The 24,655-nt window shown below is 41.1% G+C and overlaps 1 protein-coding gene across 1 annotated transcript; it reads left to right on the forward strand.

The window, feature by feature from the left end:
• Positions 1-300: 300 nt before the first annotated feature.
• On the forward strand, positions 301-23,984 carry Rimkla (ribosomal modification protein rimK like family member A). Its single transcript, XM_077791479.1, has 5 exons — positions 301-463; positions 13,425-13,655; positions 14,806-14,892; positions 21,279-21,482; positions 23,527-23,984. The coding sequence occupies exons 1-5, from the start codon at positions 301-303 to the stop codon at positions 23,982-23,984; spliced, it is 1,143 nt and encodes a 380-aa protein (XP_077647605.1).
• The last annotated feature ends 671 nt before the right edge of the window (positions 23,985-24,655 follow it).

The raw sequence follows: 24,655 nt of genomic DNA on the forward strand, positions 1-24,655 counted from the left end.
CCGGACGCCGCAGGCCCCTGGCCCGCCGCCCCTCCCGGGCGCCGCCCGCCGGGGCAGCCTCTGCAGCTGGCCGCGCGGCCGGCCCGCGCCCACCGCCGCGCGCTGATTGGCTGGCTGGCCGGCGGCGGCGCTGAGTGGCCGGGCAGATTCGCTGGGTCAGGGCTGCAGAGGCGCCTGGCGCACTGGCGGGAGTGGAGCCGCGGTGCGCTGGCCCCAGACGCCCGCCGCCAATCCTGCCAAGAGAGCGGGTCAGGGCGCTAAGGGGTCCGCGCCGCGCCGGGCGCCGCCGCCCTGGCCACCATGTGCTCCCAGCTCTGGTTCCTGACTGACCGGCGCATCCGCGAGGAATACCCGCAGGTGCAGATCCTGCGCGCCCTCCGGCAGCGCTGCTCCGAGCAGGACGTGCGCTTCCGGGCGGTGTTCATGGACCAGATCGCCGTCACCGTCATCGGCGGCCACCTCGGTGAGCGAGGCGGGACCTGGGAGAGCTGGGCGGCGCGCCGGGGTCTCTGAGGGCCGTCCGGGTGGGCGCGCTTTCCTGGGCCTCCCGCAGCCAAGTCTCCTTCCGGCCCTGCAAACCAGCCGCTCTCTCGGGCGAGACCCCTTGTGTTAGAGAAAGCCCCTCACCTTCATAACCTCCTTTAATCACTATCATCTGCCCTGAGGCCAAGATTTGAGAAGGTGATTTAATTTACTTTGGGGACTTTGTTTTGTGAGGAACCCAAATTCACCTGCAGCGACCCTGGTGTCCGAGAAAAATCAAGCTGCAAACCCCAAATTTGCAAATTACTCTTTCATCCATACCCTGTCCGTTTAGACTGAGATTTAAGAAGCTAAACTAAATTTGCAAAATTCCTATTATGATAGATGTTTCGAAACTTTTCCAGCGGTGTATATACATCAGTAATGCCCTACATAGAGAATTATACCCAAACCGGGAACCTACATATGGGGAAAACCCAAGGAAGATTGGAGTCACCTCTGAAGTGTAAAGTGGGAGAGGAGACTTTTGATGCGGTTTTTTTTTTTTTTTTTTTTTAACTCAGCCTCCTCCCTAAAAGTGTTGAATTCTTATTCCAGAAAAGCCGTGATTTCAGGTACACATCATTCAATCACTCCACTGCTGTGTCCCAGAGACTTTTTTTGGGGGTAAGATGTGGTTGTCATCTCTGACCCTGACCTCAAAAGGTTAAGTTATGTTTTCAGATATTCTTAATTATCCTTACTACAAGGCCTTTCTGCTTTAGGAATTTGTGGCTTAGGAACCTCGTACCCACTGACTTGCTGATTGTCTCCTTTGCTCCACCAGAGGTGTCCAGCTATTTAAGAGGGTCCAGGACTCAAAGGGGCTTGATTCTAGTTCAGGGTGCTTCTTGGGATACTGTTCATATTATTCTATGGGATTAAACAGGCACATAATTTGTTTCTTTTCTTTGGCAAGGAAAGGGATTCCAAATTCTGAACAGGATACTTACAAGTGAGATTTTGAGTATAACCAGTCCCTAAGTGGAATATATCAGTTGTAGGTCTTCATCCATAGTTTACCTAACCCTACATATGTAATATCAGATTGTATATCCTGTTGAAGAAGTACACTACAAACATTAGGTGCCTTATGTTTAAAGAGATGTCTTTCCAATGTAATGTAAAGGGTTTCCTCTCTCTATCTTCGATTTGCTAAAACTTACAATTAGTTAATGTAGAAATAGACTCCTGAATAGGGAGTCTGCAGACCTGGATTCTCATTACAGCTCTGTATCTTGTCTTTGTTTTGGGTAAGTCACTTTGTCTTTAAATCTCAAGCTTCTCGTTTATGAAACTTAGGGTTGAGGTTTCCACAGCTTGAAAATTCCATGTTTTAATGTCATATTTAAATAGGATAATCTGTTGTATTTTGCTGATCTAAGTTAGATACTGAAAACGCACACACACCTAATATTCCCCATGCCCCTGTGAGTTTGCTTGCTTGCTTATTTCTTTATTTATTTTATGGTTTATGAAGATGTCTTTTTTGAGCTATAGAAACCAGAATTTCACATCATGTTCATTTTGTAGACCCATCATGTATTCTGTGAACAAGTAGAAAAATGCTCTCTGTATTGAAAAAAACCCATTTTTAAGAATCAGTCCTAGTACAAGAGAAAATTAAACACTCATCCTATAGAAAACATTTACACCCTTTGTCTAGTGTCTTAAAATTTAATGGAATTCATGTGTGGATGTATTCCAATCAGTTCACAAACCAGGAGTTACTTATTTTTAACTACTAGAAACTCTACATAGCTATTTGCCTGGTGATGGAGAAATTAAAGGTAAGTAATTTTTGATGCAGTTTTCATTTCTTGATAATTCAGAAATGGTTACATACAAATCAAAGCACATAAAACAAGCCTATTAGATCACCATTTCTGCTGTTCTTAGCTGTCAAAAGATTTATTGGCTGTGGGAATAGGTTAATTCAAGTACAAGAAAGTGAGTTCTGTGAGAAGAGCCACTTTGTTTGCTTTGTTCAGGGCTATGATAGTGACTTGAATGATGTTTTGTATGGAGTAGGCACTCAATTTTTGGATGAATAAAGATGTGAGTTCTATTTCCCAGCTTCTTCTACAGTCAAACTGTAGAAAACCCTCAGCAATTTGCTGAGCCAGTTATTCCCCTGAAAAATACTTCAGGATTCACTTACTTGAAATATATACAGTTATAATGATAGTGATGCTATTTCCCTTTTGAGAATTATAGAATATGAGAGCTGAGAAGGACTTGAAGATCATTCATTTTAACTCCTTCATTTTACAAAGAACTTGAGGCTCAAATAGATGTAGTGACTTCCTTAATACTATCTAGCTAGCTAGCACATCCACAGTTAAAACAAAACAAAACAACCTAATATCTGGGTCTTGGAGTATAGCCCTGGGTTCAATTTCCAACACTATAAAACAATCTCTGGAATCCCCCCAAAAAACTTGATATCCTAAATCCCAGCCCATTTATACAGATAATTATGCTTTAGATACCCTCAACTTATGGTATCTTTCTCAGTAGATGTGGAATTGAGCTGAATTAAATTCAAATTTTTCTCACTAGACACTGACTTTGCAAGCAATTTTATAATTTAGGAAATTAGGTACCACCTTTCAAAGTCTTTGTGCCATTACTTCTTTCTTTTCTTCTTTAGATTAGTGTAGGTAGATAATAAAGAAGTTGGTTTGGGGAACATATGGGTGGTCAGTGCCTCAATGAATTGCTTAAATTCATTTATGAGCTTTCCTCTCTAGAGGCTAATGGGAGACCAAATCCAAGAACTTGAATTTCAGGTTGTATCTGGAAGTAGGATTCAGATAAGAGATTCAAAGTTTTGAATTTAAAGGTTGCAATTATTTTAAATAATACTATACATATAAACAGAAAATGCTATACAAATGCAAGGTTTCATGCTTATTATTCTTAATGTAGTAATCTACCCTTCCCCAAAAAGATGGTTGGGGAGATAACTGGGGCAAGGGGAATGATCTTTAGGTGACTCAAGCAATCCTATAGAAAACATCCTCCTTTCACTTCTGTTGGGTGTAGCATTATGAAAATCACAACTATCTCCCATTTCTTTTTTAGAAGCCACAGTTCTTCATTCATTCATTCACCAAATATTTATTAATTATTCTCAACCCTAAGCATAAGGTGATGAATGTGACAAAGTGCACATCAAATTATTATTATTACTATTATTAATAGCCACGGCTAGCTAGCTATCTATTTATAGTGTTTTGTGTAAGGCATAGGTCTAGGTTTTTTTATTTACATATTAATTCTTATAGATGCCAGTGTGGGTCACTGACACATAATAGTGGCTGGGAATTAGAACTAATACTTAGTAATTCTAGTCTAAACATTGTGCGTGTCTCATCCCTTCTGCTCTACATGGGCTTACAGTGACTTCAACATATCACTCTATGATTCCTGGCCTTACACTAAAATCCTCTGAGTTGTTCATCTTGCCCCCTCCACATGTTGAATTATTATTCATCCCTTAAATCTGGCACAAATCACTCATCTCTGTATACAAGTCTTTCTTGAACTCCCTACCATGTCTGCAAGTAGTCACTCTCTTCCATGTGCTGCCAAATAACATTTCCATACCTTTAAAAGTTACACTCACCTTTTTCAATGTAATGCTTCTATTTACAAGGTTTCTATCCCTTCTCCCCCTAAATAACTGTGGATTCCTCAAATGTATACTCTCTAACTGGTACATTGCAGGCCTGCAGTTCCTGCTTGTAGGATGACTGAGTAAAGTGCCTTAAAGGCTAATTTGAAGTACATGAGACTTTTGTTATAATTAGCTTCTGTGTTTGGGAGATCAGGATTGAACGTGTAAATGTTTCTGTGATGAGCCATCATAAAGGACAGATTCACTAGTGACATTAAGTTTTTTTGACCATCTACCCATCTGAATCATAAACTGGCTCAAGAAACTAGTCACTAACTCAGGGACAGAAACCAAAACACATAAAATGAATCCGACCTGGGAAATGAGGTTGTGTTACAGTTTGTCTCTTAGCAGAATGATTCAGCATTCCTTCTCTTTACTTTCAGAGCTAAAATCTTGGTGGCATGTCCCTTTTGGGGGGATATGGGGGATTCTAATCTGGGGCTTTTCATACATTAGGATAGTGCTCTACCATTGAGCTATATTTCCAACCCCATATGATAATTTATAAATCAAGTTCCTTAAATTAAGATGTTCTTGAATTCTTATAGTAATCAGCTAACATTTAAGAGAGTTGAGGGAGGGGAATGTTAAGTAACTTTGAAAGAGGCAGTGGTGTACCCCAGCCTGCCAAAAGACAACCAAAGGCCCCACAGAAAGCATGGACCCCCATCACCCCATCACGGTGCAAAAAGACACTAGCAGGAAAGGGCACTAAGCTGACTTTTGTGCAGAGAGCTTAATCTTCTGTTAAAGGCCTTTCTGCTAAAGGCCTGGGCCTGATACCTTGTAATCTCAGGGATACACTGTGCAGCACTAGTGGAAAGAAAAGTCAAAGAATGGGTGGAAGCATTTATTGTATAATGCTTCCAAACTGATGTGAGTGTCGCATGGGTATGCTTTGCCCCATGGGTCCTCATATCTGTAGGCTGACCCCAAGGACTAAGAATGGGTGGAATGTTTAGTTTATGTTTTTAACAGTCATTTTTAGAGCCACCTCATGAACTGTTGGGAAAAGTTCTAGAACTAGTGAATTGGGATCCTTCATAGATACCAAAGCCTTACTCATAAATTTCCCAACCACCTGTTGCTGCTACCAAAATACTTTGACCAAATTTGTTAGGTTTGCCTGGTGGAGGGAGTCCAGCTGTCACTGAGAGATGTCAACCGTCCACAGTTCCTCTCACTCCCCTTACCTGCAGGGAGTCCAAGGACACACAGTACTAGCCCCTCTTACTCCAGCCACTTCCCTGGTCACCTTGCCCATTGCCTGAGAGAATGCACCTTACAAGGGGTTTCTGTTGTTTTAATATAAACCTACAACATGATCTGAAATTCTTGGTCTATTTCTGTTTGATCTTCCACTATTAAAAAGTTACTCAAGTTGGGCTGGGGCTGTACCTCAGTGGCAAAGCACTTGCCTAGCATGCGTGAGGCACTGGGTTCAATCCTCAGCACCACATACAAATTGACATATAAAATAAAGGCATTCTGTCCATCTATAATTACAAAAAATAAAAAATAAAAAAAAATGTTTCTAAGCAGATGGAGAAAAGTGCTGTCACATTTTTTAAAAAGTTACTCAAGTCTATGAGAAAGTGATAAATTACTTTGTGTTAAGGAACAAACAGGCATAATGGTTCTTTACACCTGTAACTCCATTATTTTTAATATGTTAACATATGTCTTAATCTTCACAACAGTCCTATTCATTCATTCCATTCAACAATGTTTATTGAGCATCCATTCTGCCAGGTACTGAGGTAGCAGAGAGTAAGAATAGATATGGTCTTCCCCTTCACTGTTATGATTTCATTTATTTGTTAGTTTATTCTGTCAACAAATATCTGTTGACTGCCCACCATTCTAAAAGATACCATTCTAGGTACCAGAGTAAAACAGCCAGAGACCTCTGCCTCTCAAGGAGTTTACATTCTAGATGGGTGAGATAGAATATAAATAAGGTAAGTAAAATAACTAGTATATTGGTTGAAAAAGCAAGAAGAAGGACATAATGTTTCTGGAGGTGAAGGAGGGTTTGCCATCCCAGGGTGGCTAGAGCTGTCCTCACCCAGAGAGGATATCCCTGTAAAGACCTGAAGGAGGCGAGGAAGCAGGCCATTTAGATATGTGACAGCAGAGGAGGCCAGACAAGCGGGAGAGCAAGGAGGCCAGTGTGGCAGAGCAGGGTGAGCACGGGGGCGAATGTGAGGAGGTTGTCAGAGGCAGGTGGGAGACAAGCAGGGAAGGCCTTGTGGGGATTGAAGGCATTCTGTGTGGATGAGCCTGGGATCCAGTGACTTGGGCTCACAGGGTCATTCTGGAAACATTTGAGAATAGACTGGTGGGAGCAAAGACAGGAGCAAAGTGATCCCTTAGGAGGTTATTGCTTCAATTCAGGCGAGAGGTGGTTGTTGGACTAGGGTGATTTCAGGGGAGGTGGTGAAAAGAGACTGGGTCTGGGGCATATTTGAAAGACAAAGTGGTCAGGATTTGCCTGTTGGATTAGATTTGGGTGTCCAGGAGGGACCAGTCAAGGAGGACTCCAAAATTTTTTGGAACTGATTAGGTAAAAGAATAAAATTTGCTATTTACTCATATGGGAATAGAGAGACCAGGTAGTTTGGGGCGATGATATGTGTTAGAACTTAGTCTGAGATGCCCATTAAACCTCCCGGTTGAAATGTCAAGTAGGCAGTTGATGGTAGATATTGGGATCCAGGGAAAGGCTTGGCTTGGAGATAGGAAAGGAGGTGCATATTTATAAGGTGTGCACATAGATGGAGAAGAGAGGGGTCCAAGGTAGAGCTCTGGAGCATTCCTGTCTTGTCAGGGGGAGGAGGCTGAATAAAAGGAGTAAAGAAACCCAGGAGTCTATGGTGTCCTGGAAGCCAAGTGGAGAAAGTAGCTCCAGAAGGAAGATAATGCTCAGATGGTGTCAAATGTTGCTGTCAGGTCAAGTAAAATGAGGAATGAGAATTGCTTTTACAATGTTATATTAGCAGCTCTAATAAGGGCAGTTTTAGTGAAGTAATGGAAATGACATGCTTTGAAGACTGGCATCTTGGGTGGTTGATGTGAACAGGAATGAAGAACTTGAGGAGACTTGCCTTTGTGATTGCAAAAAAGAATATGTCAGTGAGGTGATGGTGGTGTTGGTGGTAGTGGTGGTAGGGGTAGCTGCAGCGGTAGGAGAAGGGAGGCAAGAGGGTTTGCAAAGCTCTGGGACCCTTCTGTTCACAAAAATAAAACCAAGACCCAGAGAGACTTTTGAGTTTTGTCAAGCTACATGCCTGCAAAGAATGGAATCAGAGCTCTAATGTGAACACCAGGACTCTATTCATTTGCCATAATAGCCTTTCATCTCATGTCACCTTGACTTCTTGGAATGCCTGTCCAAGTCTATCTCCTTTCTGAAACTTTCCTTGAATGTTTCCCTCAGGCAGAGATAATCACCCTGAGTGTTTCCCTCTCCTTTGCTGAGATATAAGAATCTATAGGCCCATTAGAGAACTTAGCATATTGACCTTTTTTTTTTTTTTTTTTGGTACTAGGGATTGGACCCAGGGATGCTGCTTTACCACTGAGCTATGTCCCAAGCCCCTTTTTATTTTTTATTTTGGGACAGGATCTTGCTAAGTTGCTGAACCTCTTCCTAAATTGCTGAGGCTGACCTCAAATTGTGATCCTCCTACTTCAGCCTCCTGAATTGCTGGGATTACAGTCATGCACCACCATACGTGGCCTGACAACTCTTCTAATACCTATGTGCTCTGTCCAGGGCATTAAAGGCATTAATAACAGTTGTGTGTTGTCTTTCTTCTTGAATTCCAGGGATATGGTTTCCCTCACACCCCTTTTGCCCCCTGTCCTTTGGATGGTACCTATTCCTTAGCTATCAGTTGCCTGCCCGTTCCTTTTGGCCCTTACCATTGACTGTACTGGGCCCCCACTTTCAGCCACTGACTTCTGCACCTCTCTCTGATGGCTATCGTGGGTCACAGGAGCCCACTCTGCCCACATATGCCTGGCAGGCCGAAGGGTCGGGGAATTAAAGCCATGCCCTCAGACAGGTTTCAACCAAAGGGTGAGTTGGTGTCCAAAGTTCTAAGTCGCTTGCTCCCAGGCTCCCCAGGTGGAATAACTGAGATGTGTGTACTAATCCTCAGCAGGCCTCAGCTCCAGTAGGTGGGAACTCAAAATACCATAACCTTAGTTTGCCACATTCTCTCCCCCACCAGTGTTTCTTCAAATTCTCACTCAAATAGGCTACTTGCACTTAAATCATGGTCTCAGGGTGTGCTTCTGGGAAAACCCAAACTAGCTGTGGGATTGGCCCAAAGTAGGCACTCAATAAATATTTGCTGAATGAATTCATAAAACAATAAACTTGTTGAATGAGTGAATGAATGACAAAGTCATGTCTCTATCTTTCTCCATAAGGAGACTAAGCTCCTGGTTGGCAGAGACCACCTGGTTCATCTTTGTATTCCTGCTTAATAGTGTGTCTGACTCACACCAACAGTTCCATAAAGGGTGAGTTGAATTAAATGACCTCAAAATAGCCCTTGGTGGAAAGTGAAAGTGGCCACATAACGAACTGTGGGTTTTAGCGAGGTGGAGGTAAAATTTCTTTGGGCATCTGCACCAAGAACTTTTTAAAAGCCAAGGAGCGGTGGTGACAGCATGTACTCGGGAATTAAAAATAACTTTCTTATGAGAAATGCTTTGGATGGAACAGGAAAAAATAAGGGGAAAGCTGGAGAATGGCAGGAGCCAGATCATGTTTGGATGATACAGCTTCCTCAGGACAAGCAAGAAAATCCAAGGTGCAACATGGGTTAGCCTCCGTAGTGGTGTTGTTGATTTCTGACACATTTCAGAGCTGCCAACCACTGATTCACAGTCCTGCTAAAATAGAATGGTCCTAAGAGGTACCGTGAGTGAGGGCCTTTGCTCTGGTGCTGCAGGGTCCCACTGCCTCCCTATTTCTGCTGTTTGCTTTATACATGAAGTTCTTTTTGGGGGAAACTGGGACTGAGCTCAGGGGGGCACTCAACCACTGAGCCACATCCCCAGCCTTATTTTGTATTTTATTTAGAGACAGGGTCTCACTGAGTTGCTGAGTGCCTTGCCATTGCTGAGGCTGGCTTTGGACTCTCGATCCTCCTGCCTCAGCCTCCTGGGATTATAGGTGTGCACCACCGCACCCAGCTGTACATGAAGATTTTTTTGTAGCATGTTAGAAACCAGGTTAGTGTTGAAGCTTTCTTTTGTGCTGCCAAGGATGTCGTGTGTGTGTGCACACTCAAGTGATGCGTGTGCACAGGGTGGGAGGGTGGTGACCCGTTTTGCATCAGTTCTATGTAAAGGCCAAGATATTTATAGTCAAATCTGTTCCAATGATCAGTGTTATAAGATGCCTTTCTTTAAATGGTATGATATACATTAAAGTTCTTGGCAAAGCACCTTCAACACAACAGATGCTCAATAAAAATGCTAGGTGAATTCGTATCTGAATTATAGCACCTTTTATTACCCATGCTTCTACTCCCTCTATGGGTATGAATGATTGAGAATAGCTTTTAAATTTTAGGGCACTACTTTCGAAAAATGATTTGCTTATTTCACAGTAATACTATTTCTCTTCGTTACGAAGTGCATTTTTTATTTCGGCTATTACACATACAAATGCATAAGTCTAGTTTTGTAGAATTTAATTTATCTCAATATATAGGTTACAAAAAACAGATTCAGTTCTTTGGGAGGGTTACCCTAGTTTTCTATCTTGTTTTTAATATATTAAAATATTTCCAAGTGAAAGTAGAGTTTAAAAAGAAATCAGGACCCAACCACGCACGAAAGCTGATTATTCTTTTTAGAAGTAAGTTGGAAAAAATGTTGTTTTGGTTTCAAAAGGTTGACTTAGACTAGGTTGACTGTTGGTCACTGTACTAACTAGTTTGGGGTCTGATTTATTTTTTTAATTTAACATCATCATCATTATTATTGTTCACTACTGTCTTTTTTTTTTTTTAACCTGTTTAGGACTGAGTGGTCATTTCAGTTTAGTTTTTGTTTTGTTTTGTTTTAAGTAATGTGAGAGTGAGTGTAGTAAGTCACAAACCCAGTCTGGAAATCTAGGGGACCTCATGGATCCAAGAAGCAGTGCATCTCCTTTCCTACCTCCCCAAGTTAAAGTGATGCCCAATCATGGAACATCCCTTGTTTCAGGACAAGAACTGCTCTCTGGTCAGGGCTTTCCTTCCATTCACTGCAGCTAAACAGAGCCCTGTCCTCCTCATGTCCTGCATCAGCTTCTCATTCCTTTGTCTTGAAGCCTGTAGATTGCTGTGGGAATGTTAAAGATTCTGGGAAAGGTGACAGGTTAAGTAAGCTTTTTTCTGCATTAAGCTTATCGGGTCCTTTCCTGAATAGGAGATGTTAATGAGAGAGAGCAGAGATTACTTACATGGTCAAAGGTCTCAGAATTCAGACACGTTTACTAAGGGCCAGCTTTAAATCCAAATTGTTCTTGGCCATGGTGTTGAAGCTGCTTCTCCCACTGAAGCCATTATGAGGGGCAGCCTTTTGTCTGACAGAAGTCACACTCTAGAAATGAGATGGAGAAGGCAAGGGGAATGATTAGGGGTCAAGCAATGTTGCCCAGAGTGAGAATGTCAGAACCGTGCCAGTGGATTAAGATAGAGTCATCCCTTAGTATCAATAGGGGATTGTCCCAGGACTCCCCCCACCCCACACCAATATCTGAGGATGTTCAAGTCCTTTATATAAAATAATGTAGTATTTACATATAACCTACACACAGCCTTCTGTATACATGAAATCATCTCCAGATTGCTTATGGTACCCAATACAGTGTAAATGCTATATAAACAGTTGTGGTCCCCCCCCCCCCGCCCTGTCATGCTGCAGTCTATCCCAGGGCCTTGCCCATGCTTGGCAAGTGCGTCACCATTGAGCTCCTTACCAGCCCTATTACTAGTTGTTATACTGTATTGTTTAGGAAATAATGACAAGATATACATTTGTGCATGTTCAGTAGAGGTGCATATTAATTTTTTTTGAGTACTTTCTATCCACAGTTGGTTGGATCCGCACATGTGGAACCATGGATATGGAGGGCCGGCGTGATTAGTTTTGCAGACGCACCCTAAAGCCCTCTGCACAGGGCTGGACAGCAGCACAGAGTCAGACACCAGACCTGTCTAACTGCTTGGTGGAGCCTTTTCGGCTCCACTTTAACCCATTCCATTCTTCATTTATTAAAGGCTTCAGTTGGAATGAGCCAGGCCCAAAGATATACCTTTGGAGAAGAGAGATGAAGTCCTGGTAAGACTTCCTAGGTATATGTGAATCTGCTTGTTGAGGCTGAGCTATCTCTGTGCACTTGTGGTTGGTACTTCCAGAAATGGATTAAATTATTTTCTTCCCACTTAGAAGTTTGTTTGTCTGTGGCTTCACGTTGGGATTTGAAAGCCAGATGTTTTTTGTTGCTTCCCGCTTTTATAGGTCACTTTTCTGTTGCAAAGCCATTTTTCTCATTAGGTGGTAAAAAATCTCCATAAATTGTCCTACCTTGCTGAGTGGAGTGCCTTGCATATGTATAGCATTTTATGGTTTTCAAAGCACTTTTGCCTATATGATCTCACTGTGTAATGCTGTCCTGGGTGTTCTGTATATACTCGCCATTTCCATCAACTCAGGTACTTCTCTTTCTTCTACCATTTTTGAGGATAACACACAGAGTCATTCCCTCCTTCCTTTCATATTATTTTCCCCCAGGGCTATAAGTGGCAAAGGAATATTTCAAAGTACAATAAAAGCATCCCATATGAGTGATACTGCTTTTTGATGGCAAAGTGAAGATAACCTGGAGGCTTTTTATCCCTGTGAATTATGTTCTACTTTCTTAGGTTCACACTATCAGCAGGAATACTGAAAACAATTTAGCTTAGTAATTGCACCTGTGCACCCTGCCTTTTCAAATTGGTGAAACATCTCCTACAAGTGTGTTAGATCCACCTAGTTGTTCTGTGGGTTTATTTTTTTTTTGTTTTTGTTTTTGTGCTTAGTGCTCCCCGCCCCCTTCATTCTCAACTTAGAGCTTTGGTATTGTTAGTATTCATCCCTGATGGAGAAATTGTGTCTACCATGCACTAGGCATGGGTCTAGAGGCTGGATTCAGCAAAGAATACCCAGACAAAATACTGCTTTTATGGCTAGCTCTATGTCTTGGAGTCTTTGAAGATAAGCCATAAATTTTTTTGCATAGAACTCCTTCAATAACTTGAAGACTACTCAGTTTCTTTTGAGTCTTCACGTCAAGCCAATACTCCCAATTAACCCAGTGTAATACAGCTTCGGGTCTTTTCACTGTATGTATTATCATATATTTCAATTAATATTATTTAATACTGAATATTGAGTTTGATATCTGTTAAATACTGAATTGAATTGATTTTTAGTAGACTGATTTTTTAAAATTTTTTTTGTTATAAAGGTAATATGCACTTGGAGAATTCTGGAAAATACAAATAAATATAAAACATAAAAAAGAAGTTATCTGTAGTTCCATTATCCACTGTTAAAATGTTGGTATATTTCCTCCTAGCCTTTTTCAATTTGTATCTGTTTATATAGTTGAGATTGGAATGCAATATTTATAATTTTGTATCCTGTTTTCCACTAAACATTGATACTTACACATTTGACAAATAACAGTATATTCATAAAAATCACTTAAATAGTTGCAGAATGTTCCAGCCAGATAGACTTATTAAGATGAAGTCATAAAGGAGTATGTGGATTCCTGAATGGGGCTGCACTTTTTGCCTTTTCCTCAAGTCCTCCGCCTCCTAAACCACTGTGCTTTAAGTACTTACTACTAGTCCTGTATGGAAGGAAAATGCTGGAATACATATCTCCTGCTGATTCCTCTAATTTGGTTTATTACTGATATGCTGCTCTTTTCCCTTTCTGTTCATTGCTTGGTGTTTCCTCATTATCATTTGCTGCTCATCCTTTTGGAGAATAGGGTTACCTATAGATCTTCTTGTAACACACACCAGAATATCCCAGTGGCCATTTTTGAGGCTCTGTTCCCGCCAGGTTCAACCTTGAGGAGTCTGTTGGAAGCGGTTCTTTGGGTGAACTGAATCATGGCAGCACAGGGCTCACTCTGATCCTTGGATTGCAGGCCTCCAGCTGAACCAGAAGGCCCTTACCACCTTTCCAGATGTGGTGGTGGTGCGGGTGTCCACACCCTCTGTGCAGTCAGACAGCGACATCACTGTCCTGCGGCACCTGGAGAAGCTGGGCTGCCGCTTGGTCAACCGCCCACAGAGCATCTTAAACTGCATCAACAAATTCTGGACGTTCCAAGAGCTGGCTGGACATGGGGTCCCCATGCCAGACACTTTCTCCTACGGTGAGTCTCCTTAAAATACAGTAGGAACTTATCTTTCCAAACCTTCTGCCTCTCTGTGTTTTCTCTCATCAGAAACCTTCCAGTATGACTTGCTTTTCAATGTGAGTCTGTTCATTTTAGGTGATTCAATATCTTGAGTCTTTATCCTGGCCATTCCCTCTGTCTGAAATGTCTTTGCTTTTTTCTGTCTGTAAGTCAGTCTCCAAATATGTGTCTGTTGACACTACATGCCAGCCACAGTACCAGGCACAGGGTCATAGCAGTAAGAGTCCTTCCTGAGGTATTCCCAGTCCATCAGAGGCGGAAGACAACAGGTAAAAGGGCAAGTTCAGTCCAGACCATTCAGTGTCTTGGTGAGACTTAGTGATCCCGGGTAATCCCAATGCAGTTTAGAAGACTTTAGAGAATGCTTCCTAAAGGAGATAACATCCACCTAAGTTGAAGTTGTCCTGCTAAAAGAAGGGGTATGGGAGCAGGGGGGGGGGGTGTAATCTAAGCAGAGAGAACATCGGAAGACTTGGTGGTAAGAGAGAACCTGACCTATTGGTGGTATTGAGAATAGTGTGAAGAATGTAAAGAGAGAGAAAATTGAACTCTAGGATTGGGAAGATCAAACGGTGCCATAACAGCACATAAATGAGATAGGATTAATCCAAGACTAACAGGAAGTTATCAGAGGATTTTCATCAGGGAGGTGGCCTGGTCAGAGTGACAGGGAAGATGATCACTTTGCTTACACTGTGGAGAAAGAATTGGATGGGGCCAAGTAGAGATAGATAAGAAGTTAATCACAGGAATGATATCCCATCATATTTACTGGTCCCCACCATGTTCAAGAGGGAATTCTACAAGGAGTGTTCACTGGGGGTGGGAATCTTAAGGGCCATCCTAGAATTCTGCCCCCCACAGCCAGGATTATATGAACTGGAGCTACGGGCACCCTCCACCACACAGGTGCTTGGTAAATCTTGATTTCCATACCTCTCTGCTCCCACCTTTTACATTACAGGCACATAATGTATGTCTGTTGGATCCAATGGGTTTGAATTGTCTTAATCAGGGAGATATGAAGCCTCCTGCAGAAGGGGCTGGGCTGACCACTCCCTGACAATCAGCTTTATCTTCGCTGACTCTCACTCTTTCTTGGCAGGTGGACATGAAGACTTTTCAAAAATGATCGATGAAGCTGAGCCCCTGGGCTACCCAGTCGTGGTGAAGAGCACGCGAGGCCACCAGGGTCAGTGCTTCCCTTCCTGGGCTTCCTGGGTGATCAGTCTGCAAGGGCAGCAGCTCCACCTGCACAAGTGGAAGTGCTGCTTGAGGAGCTTGCAGGGTGATTCTTCTGGTCCCCTCCACTTGGTCCTCTCTGTCCTTGCTTTTGTCAGACCTTTATCCTCTTTTCTTGGGCTATTGCAATAGACATCTGTCTTTATTGATGGGTTTCTGAGCTCCTCTGCTAGTGCAACCTCTGTTCATCTTATTTTATTCATTTATTTTTTGGGGGGAGGAGTGATTTCTCTGAAACAGATCTATTCTTGTCACTCTTTTGCTGAACAGCCCCCACTGCAGCCCCTGTGTTGCTGTTAGACTAAGTCCATATTCCTTATCATGGCACTAGGGCCCCGGGCAGACAGCTCAACCTTCCTTTGCAGCCTTCTCTGGTCATGTGGACCCCTCATAGTCCACTCCCCACTGCCTCTCATTTACCAGCTAGACCATGCTTTTTCCTCTCCATAATCCTTTGCCCTCTTCACTTTTCTGGGAGCACCATCTTCCTCTGCCCACCTGGTCAACTTTGGCTCATCCTATAAGGCCAGCTCCTAATACCATTTCTTTTCTATCCTCATCCTTGGTCTCCCTTACTGTCTTCCAGACAAAATTAATTGCTCTAGCCTTTTTGTTTCCGTTTCACTTTGTACATGTTTCTGTCATAGTGCTACTCCTGATGACCGTTTTAGGTGTAAGTGCCTGTTTCCTTCTTTAGACTGTGAGCAGCTCAAGGGTAGGGACTAGATTCTGAACCTCTGTCTCTGTGAGGCCCAATGCAGGGCTCAGTGCATACCAGGGACTCAGCAGAAGAGAGCGTCCTCCTGTAATATGTGAGTAGGTAACTCTCCAAGAGGCCCAGATGGCATAGCATGCTTAGGCTCAGGGCATCTGGAGAAGGGGAAATAGCCCCAAACAGGTATGTGATGATAGTGTCTGTGATGTAGGATCTGTGACATAGAAATGAACCAGACATAATCACTGCTCTCAAGGAGACCCAGTGAGTAGACCACAGAGGGGTTCCATTGCAGGGTGATGACCACTCTAGCAGACAGGCCTGAAGGAGGGAGGAGTCCACTCTGCCATGAAAGGAGACTTAAGTTACCATGTAGAATTTGAACTGGAAGAGATGAGTGAACACACAGAAACTAGTGTGAACAAAACCACTAGTGGGAGAAGAAAAGACTATTGAGCAAGAGAAGTTAGCAAAGGGGAGCTTTGATACTATTCATATAAGCTGCTGTGCTAAAATCTAACCAATCTCATCACTATTTTTAAAAATTGTGAAATGTACATAAAATGCAACTAAATTTATCAAGTGCCTATAGAATTCCATGTACTATTCTAGATTCTAAGGATATAGATAAGAACAACACATGGGCTTGGGATATAGCTCAGTTGGTTGAGTGCTTGCCTTGCCTTGCACAAGGCCCTGGGTTCAATCCCCAGCACCACACACACACACACACACACACACACACACACACACACACCAAAAAAAAAAAAAAACACAAAAATTCTTGTCCTCAAGAAGCTTACATTATAGAAAAGTGTGATAGTCAATAAACAGAAATTAAACATAACATGTAATATTTTTTAAAGTTTTAAAAATTGAGATATAATTTATAGGTATTCCTAAATACTTACTACTGTTAAGTTATAAAATTCAGTGGATTTTAGTATATTCACTATGTCTTATGATAATAACCACTATCTAATTTCAGAACATTTCTATCTCCCCCCCACCAAAGAAACCTTGTACCTATTATATCAAAATGGACTCTACTGTCATGTATAACTAAAAAGAACCAATAAAAATAAAAATTTTTTAAAAAAGTTAGTCCTAATTGCCCTTTCCCCATTCCCTGGAAACCACTATTCTATTTTCTGACTCCATGGATTTGCCTGTTTTGGACATTTTTAAATAAATGGATTCATATAATAGATGGACTTTGGTGTCTGGCTTCTTAGCATGTTTTCAGAGTTTATCCATGTTGTAGCATGTAACACTGCTCTACCCCTTTTGAGGAGTCAGTGATACTCCATTGTATAGATATACCACATTTTGTTTACCTGTTCATTGGTTGGTGGACATTTGGGTTGTTTATTTCCACTTTGTGACTATTAAGAATAATGCTACTATATGAACATTTGTGTACAGGTTTTCATGTGACCAGACATTTTCATTTCTCTTGAGTATCTGGAAATGGAATTGCCAAGTGCTATGGTAATCTCTGCTTCACTTTTATAAGACTGCCGAGTTGCTTTCTACAGTGGTTATGCCATTTTACATTCCCACCAGCAACATCATATGAGAGTTTCCTTTGCACACGTCCTTGCCAATGCTTGTTATTTTCTATGTATGTATGTATGTATGTATGCATGTTTATTAGAACCATCCTAGTGGGCATGTAGTGGTTATTTCCTTATGGTTTTGATTTGTATTTCCCTAATGACTGATGATGTCAAGCATCTTTTCATGTGCTTAGGGGCTATATTTAAATTTTCTTTGGAGGAAAATTTACTCAAATCCTCTGCCCATTTTTAAACTATTTCCTTTATTTTTGAGTTTTATAGGTTCTTTAATGTGGATACTTGACTCTTCTTAAATATATAATTTGAACTTTTTGTTTTTAACCATTTTGTATGTTGCCTTTTCATTTCTTTCTTTCTTTTTTTTTTTTTTTTTTTTAGGTGCTGGGGATTGAACCCAGGGGTGCTTAACCACTGAGCCATATTCCCAGCCCCTTTTTTTTTTATATATATTTTATTAAAGACAGGGTCTTGCTGAGTTGCTAAGTGCCTCACTAATTTGCTGAGATGGGCTTTGAACTTGTGATCTTCCTGCTTCAGTTTCCAGAGCCACTGGGATTATGGGCATGTTCTTGGTAGTGTCTTTGGTGCACAAAAGGTTTTTTATTTTGATAAAGCCAATTTTATTCTTTCTTCGGGTTCTGTGTGCTTTTGATGTTATTTTTGTGCTTGCCTAATCCAAGGTCACATTGATTTACGTAAGCTTCCTTCTGAGAGTTTTATAGTTTTATATCTGAGTCTTTGATCCATTCTGAGTTCATTTTTGAATATGGCATGAGGTCAGGGTCCAGCTTGATTCTTTTACAGGTGAATATTCAGCTTGATTCTTTTACAGGTGAATATTCAGCTTGATTCTTTTACAGGTGAATATTCAGCTTGATTCTTTTACAGGTGAATATTCAGCTTGATTCTTTTACAGGTGAATATTCAGTTTCCCCGGTACCATTTGTTGAAGAGACTGTTTGTTCCCCATTGATTGCTCTGGGAATCCTTATCAAAAATTTGACCAGGCTGCAGATAAAGCTCTTTGGTAGAGTGCTTGCCTATGTGTGAGGCCCTGGGTTCAATCCCTAAGCACTGAACAACAATGAAAAACTCAGTTGACCATATATGTGAAGGTTTATTTCTGAGCTCTCAAACTTTCTTTTTTTTAAATCTGTATCTCAATTTCATGTCATTGACATATATGTCTGTCTTTATGCCAGGCCACATTGTCTTGATTACTATGTCTTGGTAGTAAGTTTGAAATTGGGAAGTGTGAATCTTCCAGTTTTGTCTTTCTTCTTCAAAATTATTTTGACTTTTTGGGATACTTTGCAATACCATATGAATTTTAGGATTAGCTTGTTGATTTCTTCCAAAAAGGAAGTTGGAATTTTGATAGGGAATGATAGCTGAATTTGAGAAGTATTACCATCTTAACAATTCATGTCTTCCCATTTCTTTAGATCTTTAATTTCTCTCAACAGCATTTTATCATTTCAGTGTGTAAATCTTGTACATCATTGTTTAAATTAATTCCTAAATACTTTAATCCTTTTGATGCTATTGTACATTGAATTGTGTTCTTAATTTTGTTTTCAGATGATTTGTTACTAATGCAATGTACAGTCTAGTAGAAGGAAAAATGGATAGGGAATAAACAGAGTTTCAGTACTTTTTTATTTTTTTAAAGAGAGAGAGAATTTTTTAAAAATATTTATTTCTTAGTTTTTTGGTGGACACAACATCTTTGTTTGTACGTGGTGCTGAGGATCAAACCCGGGCCGCACGCATGCCAGACAAGCGCGCTACCGCTTGAGCCACATCCCCAGCGCCGAGTTTCAGTACTTTTAAGTTAGACTATAGTATCAATGTCCTTTGGCATACACAGAGGATTGGTTCTAGGATCCCTCAGGGATACTAAAGTCCGTAGATGCATAAGACCCTTATATAAAATGGTATAGCATTTGCAAATAATTTACACATATCCTCTTGTATGTTTTCAATCATCTCTAGTTTACTTACAAAATGTAATACAATGCAAATGTTATATAAATAATTGTTTTGTGTTGTTTAGGGAATCATGACAAGGAAAAATATCTGTTACATGTTCAGTATGGATACTGTGTTTTTTTTTAATAATTTTTTGGTCTGTGGTTGATGAATCTTCAGATGGAGAATCCTCACATATACAGAGCCAACTGTATGGAATAAATCCAAGGAGGGAGTGAATGCACGGGCTGTGCCCCTGAGAAAGTTACTAAGCTTATGGACCTTTTATTTCCTTATCCATAAAACAGAAATAACCATCCTTACTCATGGCTTCATAGGACTAGTGTGAAGTGTAAATGAAATAATAAGAGAAAAAGTGCTTGGCACTTGGTAGATGATTAATCTTTGTGCCTTTCTTTCTTTTTTTTTTTTTCTTCTCCTTGCCTTAAAACTGCTATTCCTTTGTTCATTGCAGACTAAAACCCCATTTTAGGACCTCTGAACCAATCCCTAGCCACCAATCTCTACTGAAAATCCCACCTAATGTCCAGAGAACTCCAGTGCTTCTAACTAAACCCCAGCCATCTGTTGCCAGATGCCTGATCTCCTGATGCCAAGTGTCTAACTGCTTATACTTCTGCTCATTAATTGAGACTTGGAACAAGTCAGATGCTGTTTTGTGTCTACTCACTGTTCTGTGTCACTCCTGTTTCTTCCTGTGCCCTTGCAGGACCCTCTCCAAATGACACTGACTGCCCACTTAACTGCACACCCTCCTACCACCTGTCACTTGGACATCTTCAGATCACTTGCTTGCACTCCTCCAGTTCTGTTGAATGTCTTGGATTCATTCAGGAATGAATTACTGGTTATGTCATGTTTTTGGAAGTTATTTTTCAGTCTTATATGCCACTAGGAACTGATGCCCATCAGTCTTTTTATTGAAACTTTGGAGGGCCAGGTGTGGTAGCACATGCCTGTAATCCTAGTAAGTTGGGAAGCTGAGGAGGAGGATCAGCCTCAGCAACTTAGAGCCTATGACAAAATAAAAAATCAAATTGTCTGGAAATGTTGCTCAATGGTAGACTGACCCTGGATTCAATCCCTAGTACTATTACAAAAAAAAAAACAAAAAAAAAAAACTTCAGAGAGTTTTCACTTCTTTTGTGATGGTGACATGAAATTGGGAAAACCATTTCTTTGTTCCGTCTTTGCTGAAAAGAGTGTTCAGACTGGCATACTTATGACAGATCTGCACAGCAAATCTTTTAGGAACCCCTGCTCAGATCTGTTGACTAATATGCAAATGAAAGCAGATACTGAAAAATTATAAAACCATAGGTGATTCAATCAGGAAATAAAAAATTTAGAATCAAGAAGGAATGCTTTCCCAGAAAGCAATAGAAATATGGATCCTTCCTTTCAAAATTAAATAAATAAATAATAAATAGGACTTCTGTCAGGGCTCCCTACTTTGAGCTCCCATAGATTTTGCATAGACCTCTTTTAATGCAAATCATGCTGTATTATGGTTGCCTGTTTTGAATTTCTTTCCATACCCACTTCGGATTCCTCTAAAAATGTTCAATTAATTGTGCTCTGTAAACATTGATGGACATCTGCTTTGTATACCAAGCCCAGTGTGAGATTTGGGGGATACAAAAAAAAAATGTGTTGGCCATGGACCCTGCCCAATCATCATCCTCAGGTGATAGGAAATGCTAATTAACTCTTTCTGGAATGGATTTGATTAGATCCTTAGGATTTTATTTTAGCCCCTTCTCTGTATTTCTGGAATGCATTACTGTTTCATTTTGAGAAGAGTGGTGGTTTTCTCACGGGGAGAGACTCAACAGTATTTTAAGACCTGAGGAAAATCAAGAGAAAATAAGGTTCAATGGCCATTTGATAAGAAGCAGGAATCTCATCAGAGAAATAGAAAGGGCCAAAATGAGGTAAGTTCAGAGAGAACTGATGCTCATTTGGGACAGGGAGGCATAATGGCAAGGACAGGGGCCTGAGGCTTCCCTAACTAACTGTTTCTCTTGCTCTTCATCTTTCTTCCTAAAGGAAAAGCTGTTTTTCTGGCAAGAGACAAACATCACCTTTCAGACATCTGCCATCTAGTCCGCCATGATGTGCCCTACCTGTTCCAGAAGTATGTGAAGGAGTCCCACGGAAAAGATATCCGGGTGGTTGTGGTAGGGGGCCAGGTGATCGGCTCCATGCTTCGCTGCTCCACAGATGGACGGATGCAGAGCAACTGCTCCCTTGGTAAGATATAAAGGCTCAGATTGGGTCTATGGGTCATGGAAGGCCACCTGGATATTTCATTAGGCCGTTTGGACCTGCTTAGTAAGTGTATACCAATTCCTACTGTCTTGTCAGTCCTCCGTTAGGTGTCAGGGTCTCACAGAGAAGAATGAGAAATGAGCCCTTTCGTATGGCAGCAAGCAGTCCAGGAGGGGGACATGTGAGTGTCAGTGCTGTGACAGAGGTCAGGGCAGGGATATCAAAGACACTGAGGTTTGAATCCTATCCTGTTGGTATTAGGACTTAGCAGTCCAAGTTAAACAAGGAATTGTTAGAGAAAATCATTTGAGAAAATCTCCCATTGGGGTAAAGGATGGATTAGAGTTGTAAGACAGGAGGCAGGGAGATGAGTTTAGAATCTCTTGCAGTGTCTCAGGCCAGGAACACCAAGGGTCTATATGAAGGCACCAACCCAGAGGAGAAACTATGTTTTGATTTCACATGTTAATTGAAATTTTTATTTTCCTCTCACATACGATACTATTAGAAAGCCGCAGTTTATATTTTGGTTGAATGCATAACCCCATCCTTTTAACTTACTGATAAAGCTTGTTTTCTGTCATGGCTGAATGGAGGAGATATTCCAGGAGGGATGTAAATTCTTCTCTCCATCACAGAAAGCTATTGTCAACCTCATTGAATGACTAGTTTATGTCGGTAATTAAAAAAAAAACAAAAAAAACCTATAGTTCCTATTTCCCAACTCACCAGATGAGTATGCCAATTCCAGCAAATAATCAAGAGGCTTAGACACTGGTTTAGTCCTTTTACTAGCATTCCTTGAGCACTCCGCAGCAGCTTTGCCGCAGATGTTGAGAGAATAGAGATTATAAGGCAGTCCTTGCCCTGGGCCAGCATGTGGTCCAATAAAGAGGACAAGCAAGCAGATAATTGTAAGATACTGTGTCGAAGTTGCATGACAGGCAAGTGTGAGATTTAGTTTGACACAGTACTCCGTAACTTAGAGTTGTTTCATTTTCATGATAATCATGTAATGCTGCAGTATTGAACTTTGTGGTTGATTATTTTGGTTTTTTGATTACGTCACTAAAGAACCATAACAGTTTTATAATATCCACATACTTTTTCCTGGTAAGCTATTTTAAAACTGTTTTTAGCCTTTTCTTTACAAAATCATGTCCCAGGTGGGGAAAGGACAATATAAAGGTAAATATTGGGCCTGAGAATACAATTTTAAGTCTTTCTAGGGAGAAAAAGAAGTCTGAGGTCCTAGCTTTTTAATAAGTAAGGGCAATCAAATGACTCCTGTCCTTGATATAGGATTTTATCTCACAATCCTCTCCATCTTTATCTTCTTAAAAATTAACATTTTTTCTAATCATAAAAGGAATACATTTTCAATGTAAAAAATTTAGAAAGTACAGCAAAGTCAAATGAAAAAGAAAAAAACTTATCATATCCCCACCATTTAGAGACAACTGTTATTAACAATTGATATCATTCTTCTCAATTGTTTTTTCTCGTAGATATTTTTTGCAAGTTATCACCATAAAATACTATACGATACCATCTTTAATTCTTCTGAGTCACTTCCTGAGGGCTTACAAACTCTATGAGCATTATCATTAATGGTTATAAAATGTGCTATTTTCTTCTGTTGTGAGATGTTTAGATTATAATTTTTATGTCTAGATTCAACAAATATTTATTGAATGCCCTCTGCGTACCAGGAACTAGGATTTTTCAGTGTTTTAAACAATACTGCCATCAGCATCTTGGTGTGTAATAATTTTTTCCATATACAAAATCATTTCATTAGTGATGAGATAGCTGGGTAAGAAGTTCTCAGCTTTTTTAAGATTCTAGATAAGAAATATCCATATTTTTTTTTCCCCAAAGGGTGTCCTGATTTCCATCCAGGCCTTTTGTGAGTAATGCCAATCATGCTGCGTCTTATCAACAGTCCTGTCTCTTTCCTGAAGGATCATTTGACTCATTAGTGGGCATCTTTTGTTCCCTTGACATCACTGTGCTTTCTCCACAGGTGGTGTGGGTGTCATGTGTCCACTGACAGAACAAGGCAAGCAGTTGGCTATTCAGGTGTCCAACATCCTGGGCATGGACTTCTGTGGCATTGATCTTCTCATCATGGATGATGGCTCCTTTGTGGTGTGTGAGGCAAATGCCAACGTTGGCTTCCTAGCCTTCGACCAGGCTTGCAACTTAGATGTGGGGGGGATCATTGCAGACTATACCATGTCCTTGCTGCCAAATCGGCAGACTGGGAAGATGGCTGTCCTCCCAGGACTGTCGAGTCCCAGGGAGAAGAAGGAGCCAGATGGCTGTGCTTCAGCTCAGGGAGTTGCAGACAGCCCCTACACCATCAATAATGGGTCTACCTCTAGTGAGAGTGAGCCTGAATTGGGAGAGGCCCGGGATTCCTCAGCAAACACATTGGGGGGGCCTGCCCCCCATGCTTCCCGAGCCTGGATACAACATTAACAACAGGATGGCTTCAGAATTAAAGCTTGAGTGAATTTCTGCTTTTTGGCAGCATTTAAACCAAATCCTACTGCTTCCCTAGTAGTTTTGAGTGAATAAAATCTGGACTCATGTGATTTCATTTGCACAAAAACTAGAAATCCCATCTGGGCACTCAGCATTCTTTCTAATGATGATTTAAGCAAATGGCCTAGCTTTGTGGTTTTTACAAAGACATATAAAACACTCACCAAGAACAACATCTCAACTGATCGATTTGAGACCAGTGTCTGCTGTGAGCTCTTGGATATAATGGTAGACTTTCAGGCACTGACGCTGTGCTGCTTCTGGCTGGTAGCAGTAGAGAACAAGAACTTAGAATATCTCCTGGAAAAACTGGACTTAAAAGCAGCCATGAGATGGAGGCATGTACAGACAATGTGGAATGTGACCGTAGCATGTTCTTCACTCAGCGTGTGTATGAGGCTGGGAGAACACACAGTTCAAACACTGTTACAGGATTGATATCTGCTCCCCTCAATCACCATCTTGACCATATTTCTCTGACACTCAGGATATGGTGTTTTAGGGAGCTTCCTCATTTGCATTTTCAGTGAAGCACTTTGTAGAAAGTGAGATTGCACATTCTTTGACCTCACTGGTTGGCATATGTGCTACTTTGTAACTGGGGC

Source organism: Urocitellus parryii, chromosome 11 (assembly GCF_045843805.1).
Source record: "Urocitellus parryii isolate mUroPar1 chromosome 11, mUroPar1.hap1, whole genome shotgun sequence".
In the NCBI taxonomy this organism is placed as follows: domain Eukaryota; kingdom Metazoa; phylum Chordata; class Mammalia; order Rodentia; family Sciuridae; genus Urocitellus; species Urocitellus parryii.